The following is an 18,787-nucleotide window of genomic DNA, read 5'->3' as shown; positions in this document are numbered from 1 at the left end:
CTTTTAAACTGTTATTTTCTTGCCAGATCTCTTCCATTTTCCTCAGAATCTCAGTTTTGAACTCTTCCATAGCTTGTGAGGAGTTTTCCTTATTTGAGGAGGGTCCGGATGCTTGTTTGTTCTCCTCCTCTGTTTGCTCGGTTGTCTGGATTTTCTCTGTGTAAAAGCTGTCGAGTGTTAAAGACTTCTTTTTCTTGTTTTTATTATTCTTTCTCTTCTGAACTTCCTGATGCTGAGTAGCCATCATTAGCCCAGCAGCTTCTCAGATTTATCCTCGCGCTCAGTGTCTGTTCGTGATCTATTGGCTCCTGAGGTCTGAGTTCTGGTTTTTTCCAAGGTCAAGCCCCCTGGTGGGCCCTCTTGCTTGATCCTTTGCCGGAGGTTTCTTTACAAGTCTCAGGGCGCTGCTTCCACAGTCGTATACCCGTCTGCACTGGTTCCTCACTTAGGCTTTAGTTCCTGGTTGTGTCTGCATCCACCCACGCCTCTGCTCAGCCTGCGCTCTGCGCCCAGCGTCCTGCTCCCGCGCGCTCAGATTTCGCGTGCGTTTTTTGACTTAATGGGGTCCTAAGTCTTGCTGCTCTCAGGAACAGGTCCCGGAGCTGCTGATGACTCGATGGGTGCCCCAAACTTGCCCTATTTCTTTTTAGCTGGGTTCGGAGCTATAGATGAGTGTGGAGGGGCTGGGGGTGGGGCCGTTGCTCAGCCCGCGATTTAGTGAGAGCCCTTTATAGCCTGGAAATGTCTCGATTCCACGTACCTTCCACGCTGTGCCCTGTTGTGGGGTTCCTCCGTTCGTCTGGACTTGTTTTTATGTCCCCTTGAGGAGTTTTGTGTGTTTCGGTCAGGAGAGGTTAAGAGCTGCTTCTTACTCTGCCGCTATCTTAACCCGGAAGCCTAGGATGTCTTTTTTTTAAAGGATATTTTATTTTTCCAATTACATATTATAAAAATTTTCTACATACATTTTCTGAAATTCTAAGATCCAAACTGTCTCCCTCCCACCTTTTCTCCCCCCCTCTTGAGGATGGTAAGCAATTTGATCTGGTTATACATGTATTATCATGCAAAACATACTTCAATATTGGCTACTATTGTAAGAGAATACTCATATAAATCCAACTCCCAAATAAAAACATAAATAAACTAATATGAAAAATAGTTCTTTCTTTGGAAGTGGATAGCATTCTTTGTCATAAATCCTTCAGAATTGCTCTCCATCATTGTAAGGCTGAGAGTAACTAACTCTTTTGCATTTGATCATTGTACAATATTGTTGTTTCTGTGTACAATGTTCTGGTTTTGCTTATTTCACTCTGCATCCTATTATATAGGTCTTTACAACTTTTCTGAAATCATCCTACTCCTTGCTTCTTATAGCATAATAGTAATAGTACTCTATCACCATCATATTCCGTAATTTGTTCAGCCATTCCCCAATTGATGGACATCTCCTCAATTTCCAATTCTTTGCCCAAACAAAAAGAACTGTTATAAATGTTTTTGTACAAGTACGTCCTTTCTCCTTTTTTATGATCTCTTTGGGATACACACATGGTAGTGGCATTACGGGATCAAAGGATATGCACAATTATATGGCCCTTTGTGCATAGTTCCAAATTGCCTTCTAGAATGGTTGGATTAGTTGACAACTCCACCAACAATGTATTAGTATTCCAATTTTGCTACAAAGCCTCCAACACTGGTCACTTTTCTTTACTGTCATTTTGGCCAATCTGATAGGTGTGAGGTGATACCTTAGATGTCTTAACAGAAAGTAAGGGTTAATGAAAAGGGAAATGTCAAAGGTAATATTGTAGTAATTACAGCTCCAGTAACTGGAATAGAAGAGTCAGAAAGAGAAGCAGTTTTGTGGACCAGATGAAATAAAATTTTGATATATTGAGTTTTATGTGCCATCAGGATATTCAAGTAAAGATATGTGAATATAGTCTGAGAATGGAGATAGGAGCTTGGGAATAATTTGCATAGAGATGAAATTAAAATCCTTGGAATGTTAGATGCAATTATCAAGACAGAAAGTGTATAGAAAGTACAGATGAACACAGAATTCTTGGGAATATCATATAGGGTAATATCATTTAGGGTATAGGAGGAAGAAAAGAAACACTGGAGAAGACATAGAGAAGGTACAGCTAAGAGGGAGGTATTCCAAGAGAGTTTAGAGCCATTGGTTAGTAGAGATATTTAGCAGAGATGTCAAGAAGGATGAACATGGAGAAAAGGCTATCAGATGATTAGGTCATTATTTCTACCAACAGCACCCACTTCCTATAAGCTTTCTTTTCCTTGGAAAACTTGGTAAACACTAGCAAACAACATTTCTATATATGAAGAACAGAAAATAGGATTGAATATGAAACCATGAATATTATCACATATAGATTTTAAAAAATCGAACACACTGTCCTGCTTATGTGTATCCTTTTCTGAACTTCATTCTGTTTTCTTCTGAGTATTTTTGCATGTTTTATTGATACTTTCTTCTTTCTTTCATTTTTTTTGTATCTTTAACTCTCCCCATCTAAAATGCTCCTCCCCCAAATAAAGCCTTCTCTAAATATATATGTGTATATATATATATATATATATATATATATATATGTGTGTGTGTGTGTGTATAACCAGGCTAAACATTTTTTTACATATTAGTCCTGTCTAAAAACCTAACTATGACTGATGGTTATCTTTCCAATATTGAATCTTCTAAAAAGTGTTTTGTACTAGTAGATATAGATCTTGCTAGATGAACTAAGAGATATTTATGTATTCTGTAGTTATTAAAATTGTTTTTATTCCAAAATTTACAAAGCCAAATAAAATAAGCATTTTCATATACAAAGAAAAAGAAGGTATATGAATGAAACCACCGACCTCTTATATGTCTGGCTTACTCTTCTTCATATCTATATAATAAATCTTATCTAAAAGTGTCCCAGCCCCTCCCATCCTTCCTGTATTAGAGAAGATGCCAGCTGGAGACTGACATGTTCATACAAATTAAGTCCTTCATGTTTTAACCTTTTTGTTCCCTCTTTGGAAGTAACATTTGCAATTCATTCCTCCCTTATTAATTCTGTAGCTGTATTCAATGTTCTCTTGGTTCTACTTGTTTCATTCTTCATTATCTCATGTAGTTCTTTCTGATTTTTTAAAAATTAGTCTGCTCATCATTTTTTTATGGCATAGCAGCATTCCATCACAGTCATATACCACAATTTATTTAATCCTTCCTCAACTGATAGGCATCCCCTCAGTTTCCAGTTCTTTGCTACCATAAAGAGAGCTCCTATCAATATTTTGGAACATATGAGTTCTTTTCCTTTTTCCCTGATCTCCTTGGGAAACAGACCCTGTAATAGCATTGCTGGATCTATGAGTATACACAGTTATATAATTTCAAATGCTCTCCAAAATGATTGGATCAGTTTACAGTTCCACCAAGAGTGTATTAGTAACTCCATTTTCCCACATCCCCTCCAACATTTGTCATTTTGACCTTTTGTCTTTTTAGCTAGACTGATGGGTTTGAGATAATAATTCAGAACTGTTTTGGTTTTCATTTCTCTACTCAGTAGTGATTTAGAGTATTTTTTATGTCTATATATGACTTTGATTTCTTTACATGAAAATTGTCCATATCTTTTGCTCATTTGTCAATTTGGGGATGGCTCTTATTCTTATAAATTTGACAAGAGTTCTCTATATATTTTAGATATGAGATTTCCATTTAAGGGACTGTCTAAATTTCCCCCCAATTTTCTGTTTTCCTTCTAATTTTAGCAATATTTGTTTTATTTGTGCAAAACCTTTTCTTTTTAATGTACTCAAAGTCATCCATTTTATATTTCATAATTTTCTCTTGTTGACTCATAAATTCCTCTCCTTTCCATAAATTTGATAGGGTCTGTAGTTATTTTTAGTGCATTTCCCCCTATCCTTTCCTACTATTCTTTGTTGGTAATATATAGAAAGTTTGATAAGGCTTAGGTTTTTTTTTTAATGTTCTGCTACTTTACTAAAGTTATTATTTGGTTCAATTAATTTTATGTATTATATATTGAAAAGTATAATGACAATGGATATGGAGTTAGCTTTGGAATCAGGAATACCTGGGCCTGGCTTTAATATATAAAGACAAACATGATCCTGGAAAAGTCACCTAATCTCTACATCTTGGACAGCTCTCTAAGAATATAAATTGCATAGAAAGTGCTGATTTAGGGGCAGCTGGGTAGCTCAGTGGATTAAGAGCCAGGCCTAGAGACGGGAGGTCCTAGGTTCAAATCCAGCCTCAGACACTTCCCAGCTATGTGACCCTGGGCAAGTCACTTGACCCCCATTGCCCACCCTTACCACTCTTCTGCCTTGGAGCCAATACACAGAAGTTAAGGGTTAAAAAAAAAAGTGCTGATTTACATATATGGAAATCGACTCATCTTGGAGTTCCCTATACCAACAAAATCATAGGTCCAGTCCTCATTCATTGCTATATGTTATACTTTTGTTTCATTTTGGTTAATAGATGTGCTTAGTATTTCTGCTTTTTACATTTGTTAATGAGGTTTTTATGATCGAGAAGTGTGCAGTAAATTTTTATAAAGTTGAATCTCTAGATTCATGTACAACATTATATGATCTACAAAAGTGATCATTTTGTTTTTCCCTCCCTATGCTAATTTGCTCAATTTTTAAAATTGTCTTGTTATTTTACAAGAATTTTTTGAACTTTATGAAATAATAATGGTGATAGTAGACATCCTTGCTTTATTCCTAATTTAATTAGGAAAAATAGTTTTTTTTCAACTACAGACAATACCAGCTCTTGTTTTTATACAATTAAACTACTTATGATATTAAGGAGCAGTCCATTTATTCCTAAGCTTTGTAATTAAAAAAATATATTGTTGGCTTTTGTCAAAAACTCTTTTAAAGCAACTATTCACATATGATTTTGTTTTGTTATTAATATGGTCTTAATATGTTATTAATATTTGTAGCTGTCCTAATATTGAAGTAAGCTTATATTTCTGGTATAAATCCAATCTGGTCATGTTGCATAATCTTTTAAAATGTCATAGAATCCGCTTTGCCCATATAAATTCAGTAATTTTGTATTGAAATGTATTATATTTATTGATCTATAATATCTTTCTTCTTTTTTGTCTTTCCCTTATTTAAATACCAGGGCCATGTTTTTCTAATATGTTCTTGGGTTCAGCCTCTTGTCCAGCTTTGCCTGGGATTGGTCATGAGGAGGAGGTGACACAGGGTAGAGAGACTCATGAAGGGATTCATTAAGATGCCTTTCTCTATTTTTACAAATAATTTTAATTTAAATAATTTTAATAATGGTTAATATTGGAATTAATTATTCTTTGAATATGTGATAGAATTAATATGTAAAACTTAGAAATCTCTTTTTTTCTTTGCTTTGGGAGTTCCTTTATAATCTATTGAGTTATTTAATTTATCCATTTCTCTATATTTCATATAAACCACACCAATTACAACAGATGATAGGGAAATATGAGAAATATGAAAAATTATTGGAAGCTTATTTTGTCTTTTATATTCTAAAAACTGATAACTTAGGGGAAATAGATGAATACTTTAAAATATAAAATACATTACAAAAGTGGAAAAATGAACAAGCTATAAATAACTCGTAGCGTGGGAAAAGAACTCTAAGATCAAGTAAATCCTCCTGTTCAAAGATCAATTCCAAATACTACATAGTTTTCTTTGACTAATAAAAAGAGATGATACCCTTTTCATATTTTTGATACAAGTATGATTTTGCTGAATAAGTGAGAGAGAGATGAAGCAGAGAAAAAACTATAGACAATTGTCCCTAGTGAATATTGATTTTAAAATGTAAATAATTATTGATGGATCCCAAACTCTTGGTATGCTCCTAAGTCACATTGCTACCAAACAATAAGGTGGACATATAGCTCATCTATTCCCCATCCTTATTGCAACTAGCCCATGTACACCCTATCCTCATGGCATTCACTTTTAGCAACAGACCCTAGGCACCCTAAGAATGGACCCTGAATTGATATGGTCAGGTAAGGTTGCTAGTTCTTAGTTTCAGCCTCTTGTCCAGCTTTGCCTGGGATTGGTCATGAGGAGGAGGTGACACAAGGTAGAGAGACTCATAAAATATCCTGAGACCCTTAAAATATTTAAAACATTTTTTCCATGGTTACATGATTCATGTTGTTTCTCTTCCCTCTTCCTTCTCTGCTCCCAGAGTTGACAAGGGTTATACATGTATTATCACTCAAAATCTATTTCCATAGTATTCATTTTTGTAACAGAGTAATCTTTTAAAACGAAAACCCCAAATCATATACCCATATAAGCAAGTGATAAATCATATGTTTTCTTCTGCATTTCTACTCCAACAGTTCTTTCTCTAGCTATGGATAGCATTCTTTCTCATAAGTCTCTCAGAATTGTCTTGATCAATGCATTGTTATTAGTAGCAAAGTCTATTACATTTGATTGTCTCACAATATTGCTGTTACTGTGTATAATGTTCTCCTGGTTCTACTTATTTCACATCAGTTCATGCAGTCTTTCCAGGTATTATAGAAATCAAGTGGTTCATCATTCCATATAGCACAATAGTATTCCATCACCATCATATACCACAATTTGTTTAGCCATTCCTCAATCATGAGACAACCTCATATTTTCCAATTTTTTGCCACCATAAAAAGTGCAACTATACATATTTTTGTAAAACAGGCCAATCCTCATTTAAAAAATCTCTTTGGAGTACAAACCTAGTAGTGGTTTTACTGGATCAAAGGGCATGCATTCTTTTAAAGCCCTTTGAGCACAATTCCAAATTGTCTTCCAGAATGGTTGGATCAATTTACACCACCAGTAATATATTAGTGTCTTAATTTTGCCACACTCCCTTCAACATTTATTATTTTCCTTTATTGTCCTATTGGCCAGTCTGCTAGTTTTAAGGAGGTACCTCAGAGTGGTTTTGATTTGCATTTCTCTAATCAAGAGGGATTTATAATATTTTTCATATGATTATTGATAGTTTTTATTTCTTTATCTGAAAACTGCCTGTTCATATCCCTTGACCATTTGTCAGTTGGGGAATTTCTTATAATTTTGGGTTTCTTATAATTTTGACCTATATATTTGAGAAATTAGACCTTCATCAGAGAAATTTATTACACATTTTTCCTAGTTTGTAGTTTTTCTTCTAATCTTAATTGAATTGGTTTTTCTTGTACAAAACATTTTTAACTCATATAATCAAAGTTATTGATTTTACATATTATAATACTCTCTCTTGTTCAGTTGTAAATTCTTCCCTTCACCAAAGATTTGTCAGGTAAACCATTCTATGTTTGCTTAATTTAGTTATGATATGCCTCTTTATATCTAAATCACATATCCATTTTGGCCTTATCTTGAATAGTCTGTACCTAAGTTCTGCCATACTGTTTTCCAATTTTCTCAGCAGTTTTTGTTAATTAGTGAGTTTCTTATTCCAAAAGCTGGGATCTCTGGGTTTATCAAACACTAGATTGCTGAGGTCATCTATCCCTAGTTTATTCTATTGATCCAACCTTCTATCTCATAGCCAGTACCAGACTGTCTTGATGATCACTGCTTTTATAGTACAATTTAAGATCTGGTATTGCTAGGCTACCATCCATCACATTTTAAAAAAATTAGTTCCCTTGATATTCTTGATCTTTTGATCTCTTGATCCAGATGAATTTTGTTATTATTTTTTCTAGTTCTAGATAGTTTCCTCATTGCCTACTTTAAATCCTTCAATTTCTTTTCCATCTCTAATTATTACAGCTAGCATTTCTAGTATAATATTAAATAATAGTGGTGATGATGGGCATCCTTGCTTCACTCCTGATCTTATTGGGAAGGCTTCTAATTTATTTCCATTGCAGATGATATTTGCTGATGGTTTTAAATAAATACTACTTATTATTTTGCGGAAAGGCCCTTTTATTCTTATGCGTTCTAGTGTTTTCAATAAGAATGGATGTTGCATTTTGTTAAAGGCTTTTTCTGCATCTATTGAAATAACCATGTGATTTCTGTTAATTTTCTTTCTCTGTTTTTGGTCTTTCTGGCTTGGGTATTGGTACCATATTTGTATCATAAAAAGAATTTGGTAAGACTCCTTCTTTGCTTTTTTTGTCAAATAGTTTATATAGCATGGGGATTTGTTGTTCTTTAAATGTTTGATAGAATTCACTTGTGAATCCATCTGGCGCTGGGAATTTTTACCTGGGGAGTTCATTGATGGCTTTTTCAATTTCTTTTTTTTGAGATGGGATTATTTCAGTATTCTATTTCCTCTTTTGTTAATCTAGGCAGTTTGTATTTTTGTAAATATTAATCCATTTTAATTAATTCATTGCACCTAGATTGTCATATTTATTGTCATATAATTGGGCTCCTAATAATTGCCTTAATTTTCCTCTTCATTAGAGGTGAACTCACCCTTTTCATTTTTGATAGTGGCAATTTGATTCCCTTCTTTCTTTTTTAGTCAAATTAACTTCAACTTTATATGGTTTCCCCCCCTTAGAACCAGATACTTGTCTTATTTATTAGTTCAATAGTTCTTTTACTTTCAATTTCATTAATTTCTTCTTTGACTTTTTTGGATTTCCAATTTAGGATTTTTAATTTGTTCTTTTTTTAATTTTTTAGTTGCATGCCCAGTTCATTGATCTCCCTTTTCTCTGTGTTGTTGATAAAAGCACTCAGACATATACATTTTCCCCTGAGTGCTGTTTTGACTGTATCCCATAAATTTTGATATTTTTGTCTCTTCATTGTCATTTTATTTAGTGAAATCAGTGATTTTTCTAGAATTTGTTCTTTTACCCACCAATTTTGCAGGATTAGATTATTTTGTTTCCAATTAATTTTTTTTTTAATAACCCTTACCTTCCGTCTTACACAGTATTGGCTCCAAGGCAGAAGAGTGATAAGCATAGGCAATGGGGGTCAAGTGACTTGCCCAGGGTCACACAGCTGGGAAGTGTCAGAGGCCAGATTTGAACCTAGGACATCCCGTCTTTAGGCCTGGCTCTCAATCCACTGAGCTACCCAGCTGCCCCTCCCCAATTAATTTTTAATTTGTCTCTCTATGAACCCTTATTAACTATAACTTTTTTATTATATTATGAACTGAAAATGTTGTATTTATTATTTCTGCTTTTCTGTATTTTCTTATGATGTTTCTATGCCCTAGTACATGGTAAATCTTTGTACATATACCATGTACAGCTGAAAAGAAGGTACATTTCTTTTTATCCCAATTTGATTTTCTCTAGATATTTATTAACTCTATTTTTTCTAAAATTTCAATCACTTCCCTTACTTCTTTCTTATTTATTTCTTTGTTTGATTTATCTAGCTCTGATAGAGGAAAGTTGAGGTCCTCCACTAGTGGAGTTTTATTATTTCCCCCTTTAGCTTCTTTAATTTCTCCTCTAAAAATTTGGATGCTATACCATTTGGTACATATAGATTGAGTACTGATATTTCTTCATTATCTATCCTGCCTCTTATCAAGATATAATTCCCTTCCTTATCTCTCTTAATTGGATCTATTTTTGCTTTAGCTTTGTCTGAGATCATGATTGCTACTCTTGCCTTTATTGTCTCAGTTGAAGCCCAATAGATTCTGCTCCAGCCTTTTACCTTTATCTTGTGTGTGTCTACCTGCTTCAAATGTGTTTCTTGTAAACAACATGTAGTAGAATTCTGGTTTTTAATCCATTCTGCTATCCACTTCTATTTTATGGGTGAGTTCATCCCATTTATATTCATAGTTATGATTGTATTCCCTTCCATTTTGACTTCTTATTTTAATCCTGACCTTTCTCCTGTCACTCTTTCCCTCTCCTCCAGTGTTTTACTTTTAATCTGTCCCTCCCCCCTTATATTACTTCCCTTCTTACCACCTCCCTTCTTATTCCTCTCCTACTTTTCTATAGTGTCTTTTGATCACTCTCTCCCATTCTATTTCTCTACAGGGTAAGGTAGGATTCTATACCTCAATGCATCTGGCTATTATTCCCTCTCTGAGCCAATTCCAATGAGAGTAGGCTTTACATATTATCTATCACTGCCTTTTTTCTCCCTTAGTCTTCTCCTCCTACACCTCATGTTTTTATGTGATATTATTTACCCCACTTACTTCTTTCTTCCCATTTCTCTTAGTACTATCCTCTTTTTCACCCCTAGTTTTATTTTTTGGCATATCATCTTAAATAGTGTACTACCACACCCTCTCTCTATACTTCTTCTTATTACTATGATAATGACAAAAAATTTTAAGAGTTATAGATATAATCTTTTCTTAAAGAAATATAAATGATTTGACCTTATTGAAGTCCTTAAATTTTGTTCTCTTTCTTATTTACTTTTTTATGCTTCTCTTGAATTTTGTATTTGGACATCAGATGTTCTGTTTAAATCTGGTCTTTTCTTCAGGATTGCTTGGAAATCTTTTATTCTATTAAATGATCATACTTTCTCCTTAAAGAATATAGTTTGTTTTGATGGGTAGGTGATTCCTGGTTGTAAACCCAGTTCCCTTGCCTTATGGAATATCATATTCAAAGGTTCCTTTCCTTCAATGTGGAAACTAACAGATCCTATATAATCATGACTGGTGCTCCATGATATCTGAATTGTTTCTTTCTGGCTGCTTACAATATTTTCTCCTTGGCCTGAGAGTTCTTGAACTTGGCTATAATATTCCTGGGAGTTGTCATTTGGGAACTTATTGCAGGAGGTGACCTGTGGATTCTTTCAGTCTCTATTTTATCCTCTTGTTCAAGAATATCAGGGCAATTTTCTTGGATAATTTCTTGTAATACGATGTCTAGGCTTTTATTTTGGTCATGCCCTTCGGGTAGTCCAATAATTCTTAAATTGTTTTTCCTGGATCTATTTTCCATGTCAGTTGTTTTTACAATGAGATAATTCATATTTTCTTCTTTTTGTTTCATTGTTTCCTGATGTCTTTAGCTTCTGTTTGCTCAATTTTTAAGAACTGAATTTCTTCCATAATCTTGTAGTCCTCCTTTTCCAGTAGGTCAATTCTGTTTTTTTAAACTGTTGCTTCCCATTTTTCTTCAACCTGTCTTATTTGATTTTTGAATTCCTTTTTGAGTTCTTCTAGAGCATAAGACCAATTAACAGTTTTTTAATGAGGTTTTGCTTGTAGTTCCTTGTTTGGAAGGTTGGTCAGAGCATTTTGGACTTTTGCTGCTACTGAGCTGCCATCTTGATTCCACTCCCCAGTCTTGAGAGTTTTCATTGACATCTCTATCATACAGTGCCCAAATATTCAAACCTAGGGTGAGAGATTCTTTCTCTATTTTTGCAAGTCATATTGTTGGGCTTTAAAATTTAATGTAAGATTTAACATGAGAGGAAAAAAGCCTATTCAACTATAGTTTATATCTAATTTCTCCTAATTTTATTGTACTTTAAGATTAGTTGGTTATCCTTAAAAGAAATAACTAAGAATTAATCATTACCCTTATGAATCAAATTAAACTGTATAATAATGATAAATCACTGATTGAAGATGGGCAGGAGATTTACTAAAATAGGATAGGTATCAAGCTACATCTCACAAAATCATTCATGATTACATAATGGGAAAAGGATATGAGCAAGCAGTTTTCAAAGGAAGAAACCTAACCCATCAATAATCATAAGAAAAAAATTTTAAAGCACTAATAGGGAAATAATGCAAATTAAACAAAGCCTGGCAAAGATGACAAAAGAGGAAGATGTTGGAAGAGCTATGGGAGAACAGTGCCTTTGCCTTAGTCATTTTGGAAAACAGTATGGCACTCTGCTCATAAAGTTGCCAAATCATGGGTATTCTTTGACTCAGTTCTATCACTGCTAGGCCTATGTCTCTAAAGAATTCAAAGAAAGAGTAAAAGACCCTATATGTACAAAAAGTTCTAAAAGAAGCCCATTTAAAGTTAGTTTGGGGGGCTTTGTTTTTGTTTTGGAAACTAAAGGATTTTATTATTGAGCATTAGTTAAATAAATTGTGATATATAAATTGTGATGGAATATCGTGCTGTATGTAATCATGAAATAAAAAATTACTGAATACTTCTGTAAACTAATGAAGAGTGAGATGAACATAAGTAACAACTTTGAAATAATTTAAAAATTGTGCTCAATGTGATGATAAGCCATGAGGATAAAAAAAGAAAATTCTACCACTCATCTCCTGAAAGAGAGATGATGAACTTAAAAATATAGAAAATGACATATATATTTGGATAGGGCTAATGTGAGAATATGTCTTTTTATCATGTAATTATGTTTTGGGATAGTTATTTTTAATTGTTTAATTGTGTAGTGGGAGGAAAAATTAATTACGTTTTACATGAAAAATAAAGATAATAAACTATTTTACAATAAAAAGTCAAAGTGATTTAAAAATATATTTAGAACATTTTCCCATGGTTACATGATTCATGATTTTTCCCATCCCTCTTCCTTCCCCACTCCCAGAGCTAACAAGCAGACCTACTGGGTAATACACGTATCATTATTTAACACCTATTTCCATGTTATTCATACTTGTAATAGAGTGAACTTTTAATATCAAAACCCTAATCATATCCTCATCCAGCCAGGTGATTAATCATATGTTTTTCTTCTGTATTTCTGCTCCCATAATTCTTTTTCTGGATGTGGATAGCTTTCTTTCTCATAAGTTCCTCTAGATTGTCCTGGGTCATTCCATTGCTGCTAGTAGAAAAGTCTATTAAATTTGATTGTGCCATAATGTATCAGTCTCTGTGTACAATGTTCTCCTGGTTCTGCTCTTTTCACTCTGCATCAATTCCTGGAGGTCTTTCCAGTTCACACGGAATTCTTCCAGTTCGTTATTCCTTTCAGCACAATAGTATCCCATCACCATCAGATACCACAATTTTTTCAGCCATTCTCTAATGGATGGACACCCCCTCATTTTCCAATTTTTTTTGCCACCACAAAGAACGTGGCTATAAATATTTTTGTGCAAGTATTTTTCCTTATTATCTCTTTGGGGTACAAACCCAGCAGTGGGATGGCTGGATCAAAGGGCAGGCAGTCTTTTAAAGCCTTTTACCAAAATGATTTTCTGAAAGACTAGATTTGAGCACATGACTTCCTGATTAACCATGGTGGCTTCCTCTGACTCTGAGATCAAATACAAACTGCTTAGCTTTTAAAGCCTTTTACAAAACTATTTTACAATCCCCAACCTATCTTTCCAGGCTTATTATTCTTAACCTTTTCCCCTGCACTTTTTGATAGAGTCTCTGATCCTTACACAAAACATTCCTGATTCTTTGCATTGGCTATCCTTCATGCTAAGAATGGAATCCTTCCTTACATCCACCTCTTAAAATCCCTGCTTTCTGTTGGGTGAAGTTTGAGCACTACTTTCTGCATGAAGCCTTTTCCTTTTTCCCCTAACAGGTATTGCCTGCCCCCTCTAAATACTTGGCATTCATTCTGTATGTATTTGTGTAGCTGCATGCTGTCTCCCTGAACAGAAAGTAATCTTGCCAGGAAAGAGAGTTCCATTTTTTGTTTTTCTCTCTCCAGTTCATGGCATATATAGTAAGTGCTTAATAAATACATTTTTATTGATTGATATAGTAAGTAATGGTCCAAAGGACTTATTTTTTCCTTCTGCCCCTATAAATGGTGGTGATGGTGATGATGATGATGATGATGATGATGATGATGATGATAGCTATTAAATAGCATGTTGGAGAGAACACTTGACTTAGACTCTGGAATATTTGAGTTCAGATCCTGTCTCAGCCACTGACTAGTTCTATGATTGTATACGTCATTTAGTCTCTACTTGACTCAGTTTCCTTATTTGTAAATGGCAATAATAATAGTACCTGCCTCCCAGGTATATTGTGAGGATCAAATGAGATACAAAATCATTATAGAAATATTTGATGATGATGATGATACAATTGTCCACAACCAACTGGATATAACATTGATCCATAAAGAATGAAGTACAGCATCCTTCATAGCCATCACTAGACTAAATTCTAAAATTTTAGAATACATAGAAAATAAAATTTTCAAAATATAGACCTCATCAGAAGAAATTTAAACTATGTGGGAAAAGGACCAAAAATATGCCATCTCCTTATCCGGTCTGGTTGTGGAGTTGTCAGAAGAATTCTTTCAAAGAATATACAGAAGATAAACTTCCAGCCCAATACTCCTTTTCAATTATGAGAAGTTATTTTATCCACTTGTGCAGCAGTCTATAGAGTAATAAATATGAAAGAATAATAGTAGAATAGTGATTTGTCCTCAGTTTGTTTCTAATTCAAATTGATCAAAAAGATGAGAATGAGATAATAGGCATAGTGATGATAACAACTATTTCATTTTCTGTAGTACTTTGTGATTTGCAAAGTGCATTCCTCAAGACAGACTCTATGAGGCAAGTCATATAATCATTATCTTCATTTTACACATTAGGACACTGAAGCTTAAAAAGGTTAAATCATGTGACCAGTGCCACATTAGCAGGAGGTCTGAACTCAAATTCAAACTCAGTTCTTCTAACTTCAAGTCAAGTGCTCTTTCTGCTACATCACAGTGCTTCTCAGTGATAGGTATGGAATACTGAAAAGGGAGCTAGATTAGGAGTCAAATGGACCCATATTTTAAGCCTATATTTTTTACCTGTTAGCTATATAACCAAGGGCAATGTCATTTAACTAGTTTCCTCACTTGTAAGGTGAGAGGGTTGGACGTTGGACTAAAAGATCTCCCATGTCTCTGGCTAAAACCATTATTTTCTAAGAAAATTGTTTCTAGGTCTTGGCAGGACCTAGGCAAGAAAAGACTATAAATATTCTGAAGGGTTCTCATGTGGAAGAGGGACTACCATTTTTTTTTTCAGCCACAGAGGGCAGAACTAGTACTAATAGATAGAAACTATTCAACAATTAAAATTGTCCAAATTAACTGTCTTGGGAGCTCCATCTCCCTGTCACTCAAATTTTTAAAGCTGAAGGTAGATGCCACTTATCAGGGATATCATGGAGAGGCTTCTTACTGAGCTGCTTGTTTAGCTAGGTGATCTCTTCTAGCTCTGAAAGGCTATAAAATGTGAATATCAGTCTTCCCAAGGCTGCAAAGCTGACAGGTGGCAGAACTAGCATTCAAATCTTGGTCTTCTGACTCCAGGTCTAGTACCTTTTCTTCTCTAAGACATACTACCTTTGTGACCATAGGCCACATCCTCCTAAGATGAATGGAAGAAGGAAGGATTAATAATCTCTATTTGTCTTATAGGGAATATGAGGGTGAGAGTTTATTTACACTTTCATCATATAGACTTTTAGATAAGACAATTTCCTTGAAAATGTTGCAGCTCTACTGTAAATAGAGGTGAATTAATAAAACTGTTGCTTTAATAAAGATACCAGAACACAAACTTAAGTGTCATATATGTTTTTTCAATTATGCTATCTGGCATTTTCACAATCATGGTCAGACAGAGGGTGGCTCTTCTGATTGGAGTGCAAGGCATTTGTCTATTCACTGTTCAGGCATTCCTGTGCAATTATAGGAGATAATGATCCATTCTATGAGGATATATTTCTAAAAAAGTGGCTAGTTTTTAGAAATTACATTCTCAGTGGTTTTATTCTCAGCCTTAACCTCTTAGAGCCAAGAATATTGTTATAGAATCAAGACCTATAAACCTAAAAAAGACCTTAAAGATAACTTAACTTAATCCTTTTATTTTACAATAAGGTAACTGAAACCCAGGGAGGATAATGGACTGGCCCAAGGTCACTCATCTAAAACATGGGGAGCAGAGTTTCAGATCCAGGTTTTCAGACTCTGATTAATAGTTCTACCAGTGATTTGTCCATTCTCTGATTTCTCACCAGGAATGGGCTGATAACTTTTTGTTTGTTTGTTTCTGCAGATCTGGTGTGCCAATGGCTGTTAATGTTTCATTAACTTACAAGACTGAGCCAGTCAGAAGGTAGTTCATTTGAAGGAGGTCGTGTCTTGCTTTTCCTGCCATTTTTTACTCCTTCAAACACTTGAAACACTTTCTCCTCATTTCCTCTGCATGTGGCTGAAAAAATAAAAAAAATGGCTGATTGTAGCTTTGACAGAAAAAGTGTAAAATGCCCTGAATGCTCTGGTAATTCCCAACCAGACAGGATTAATACATGTCGCTGCAAAAATAAGGATGTCTCTAGTATTTCTGTTTCTGTCATGGAGACATCCCAGTCTTCAAGCGTCAATAACACAGAGTTAACAGAAAACAGCAACAAAAATAAAAACTCAAGCATTGAAAACAAAACGACAAAAGAATATGCCATCTCCGGAAATTCATTGATTGTGGACAAGACAGCAAGCTTCTTTCCATCCACCACCTCAGTCCAAACTCAGTGGTCGTCCTCATCCTCATCCTTATCCCCATCACAAACATCTTTACAAGCAAAGGAACAATTGTCTAGCATTAGAGAGGTGAGCAGATTCTGGCCAGTGGCATATTATTCTTTTATGTTTGTTTTCCAGGTATTGCTCAAATCAATCACTGCCTATGACCCTGAATGACCAGGAGTGCTCAATTCAATTCAACAAACATTTATTAAATGCTTTCTGTGTGAAGAGCACTCTTCTTGTCATTGGGTAAGAGACAAAAATAAATAAGATGCAATCCCTTCCCCAACTGAAGCAAGTTACAGCCAGGGTGTCACATTGCCATGCCAAGTACCCAGTCTCTTTTTTCTTGGGATGGGAAAGGAAGATTGAGCTTACTCAATAAGTATCTTTATGAAGCAGTAGATTGTACATGTGACATGTCATAATTACTCGGATTCCCATTTTGATGAAGTCTTTCATCTTCTGAAGTAGCATGGGATCCAGATGTGGACTGACTACAAATATGGAGAGAACAGAGATGGCCCACACAGCCTCCTGACAGTCCCAGACTGTGAAAAGCCAGGGCTGCACAAAACAAAAGCCGGGGAGGTGGTGGCACACTCACTGACAGCTTACTAGGAAATTTGCCCCCGCAGTCACCTAGACTCTGCATCGAGAATATTAGCAAAGATGGACTAGTTGGACCAGTACAGGACCACCGACTCCACCTCAGTTCTCTTCCTTCTCCAATCCAGGAGATGGAGTTTCTGGAGCTCAACTCTAATCAGTGCCCCCACTGTGTAGTGTCCCCTGAGGCTCATCCCAGTGGCTTAAGCAAGAACTATCAATTTAGATTTCCTCACTTGTGAGAAAGAAGCATAGATTTTAGCTTCAATTAAATCTGAATTTCAAAGCACCTCCACCGGCTGATGCTGATTAATGTTCAGCTATAGGGTGAAGGTATTCTTATGACTAAAGAATAATTCTGGTTGTCTAGGTGGAATGTCACATGTAGTCTCTGAAGGAGATTGCTTTTCACCAGTGACAGCCAACCTTTTGACACCCCATTGGACAAGTTTGGACTTATTCCTGTTTACACTTGGGCTCAGCACAGAAATGCTAAATGTATTGTAATGTAGGCCAAGTATCAGTGGAGGTGTGCCAATGGTTGGCATTTGCAACAGCAGCAAAACAACCCATTGAGTACTTGCTAGCTTAGGTGCCTAGCACGAAAGGCAAAGCCAAAAAAAGCCATGACATAGGTCATATGGGGTTTTTTAAGTTGAATGAAAAAAAAGCATTTCAGTTTTCATTTACAATAAATGAAACAATGCCTTGGTCTACGTTAGAGATCATATATAGTTAACCGAGTTAAAGTATTGACTTTATATTAATAGGAATATTACATTTGTAGTATAATTATATTTTTCCTTTTTGGCCCAAAGCCCTTAAGAACTGCAGACACACTTGAGTCAAATAGAAAAGTCTTAGTACAGCAATGGAATCGTATCGCCTCTTCAGAAGGAAGAGTTCCTCACACAAGGATGGAAGACTGCACTGTTCTCCAGGTATGGCACCAGGCACTAATTTTCCCGTGTCTCAGAATGAGTTTTAAGTGAGGCTGGAGGAGTACACAGCTGTTTAGGCTCTTATCTATTTTAAGTATAAGGAGAAAATTTTCCATTTTTGCTAATTCAGCTAACTAATGGGCAAATCATTTTCTATAATGAAATATGAACAATTCTCTTAACCAGTTTTAAGACCATAAGCCTAATTACTGATCAGAACAGACTGTTTGGTGTGGAGTCAACAGAATTAAAGAATAACTAAGTGAAAAAAAATTGACTATTAGGCAATTAGTTGAGGCAGCTAAGTACAGCTAAGTTACCCACACAGTGGGTAAAATGCCAGGCCTGGATTTAGGAGGACTTGGGTTCAAATTTGGCCTCACATCCTTTTTTAGCTGTGTGATCCTGATCAAGTCACTTAACTCTAATTGCCTAGCCCTTGCCACTCTTCTGTCTTAGAATGGATACTAAGACAGGTAAGGTTTTTTTTTTTTTTGGTTTTGTTTTTTTTTTTTTTTAGAGACTGTTAGAGAATTTTCCACGTGATTTTTTGCACAGTTTAGAAATAATTCTAGAGTTCCTTTTCTGGGTTATATTTTATTTCTTTGTTGTAAATTAATTGGCCAATGTGTCAAAGGAGTGTTTTTTTAGGCACCAAAGGAACCCCATCACTTACTACCTGTCCTTGGACAAGTTTCTTAGCCTCCTTTGTA

The 18,787-nt window shown here is 35.1% G+C and overlaps 1 protein-coding gene across 1 annotated transcript in view; it reads left to right on the top strand.

Annotated features, from left to right (window-relative positions):
• STK33 (serine/threonine kinase 33) overlaps positions 1-18,787 on the top strand; it is a 217,884-nt gene that overhangs the window by 68,791 nt on the left and 130,306 nt on the right. Inside the window, exons 2-3 of the mRNA XM_044682102.1 lie at positions 16,055-16,608; positions 17,952-18,074. Of these exons, the coding sequence (XP_044538037.1) occupies positions 16,228-16,608; positions 17,952-18,074 (504 nt within the window). The 5' untranslated portion in view covers positions 16,055-16,227. The remainder of the gene's footprint in view (positions 1-16,054; positions 16,609-17,951; positions 18,075-18,787) is intronic.

The sequence above is a fragment of the Gracilinanus agilis genome, chromosome 6, assembly GCF_016433145.1.
Source record: "Gracilinanus agilis isolate LMUSP501 chromosome 6, AgileGrace, whole genome shotgun sequence".
NCBI classification, from domain to species: domain Eukaryota; kingdom Metazoa; phylum Chordata; class Mammalia; order Didelphimorphia; family Didelphidae; genus Gracilinanus; species Gracilinanus agilis.
Note: the sequence above shows the minus strand (reverse complement) of the source record. Positions and strands in the feature narration are given on the sequence as shown.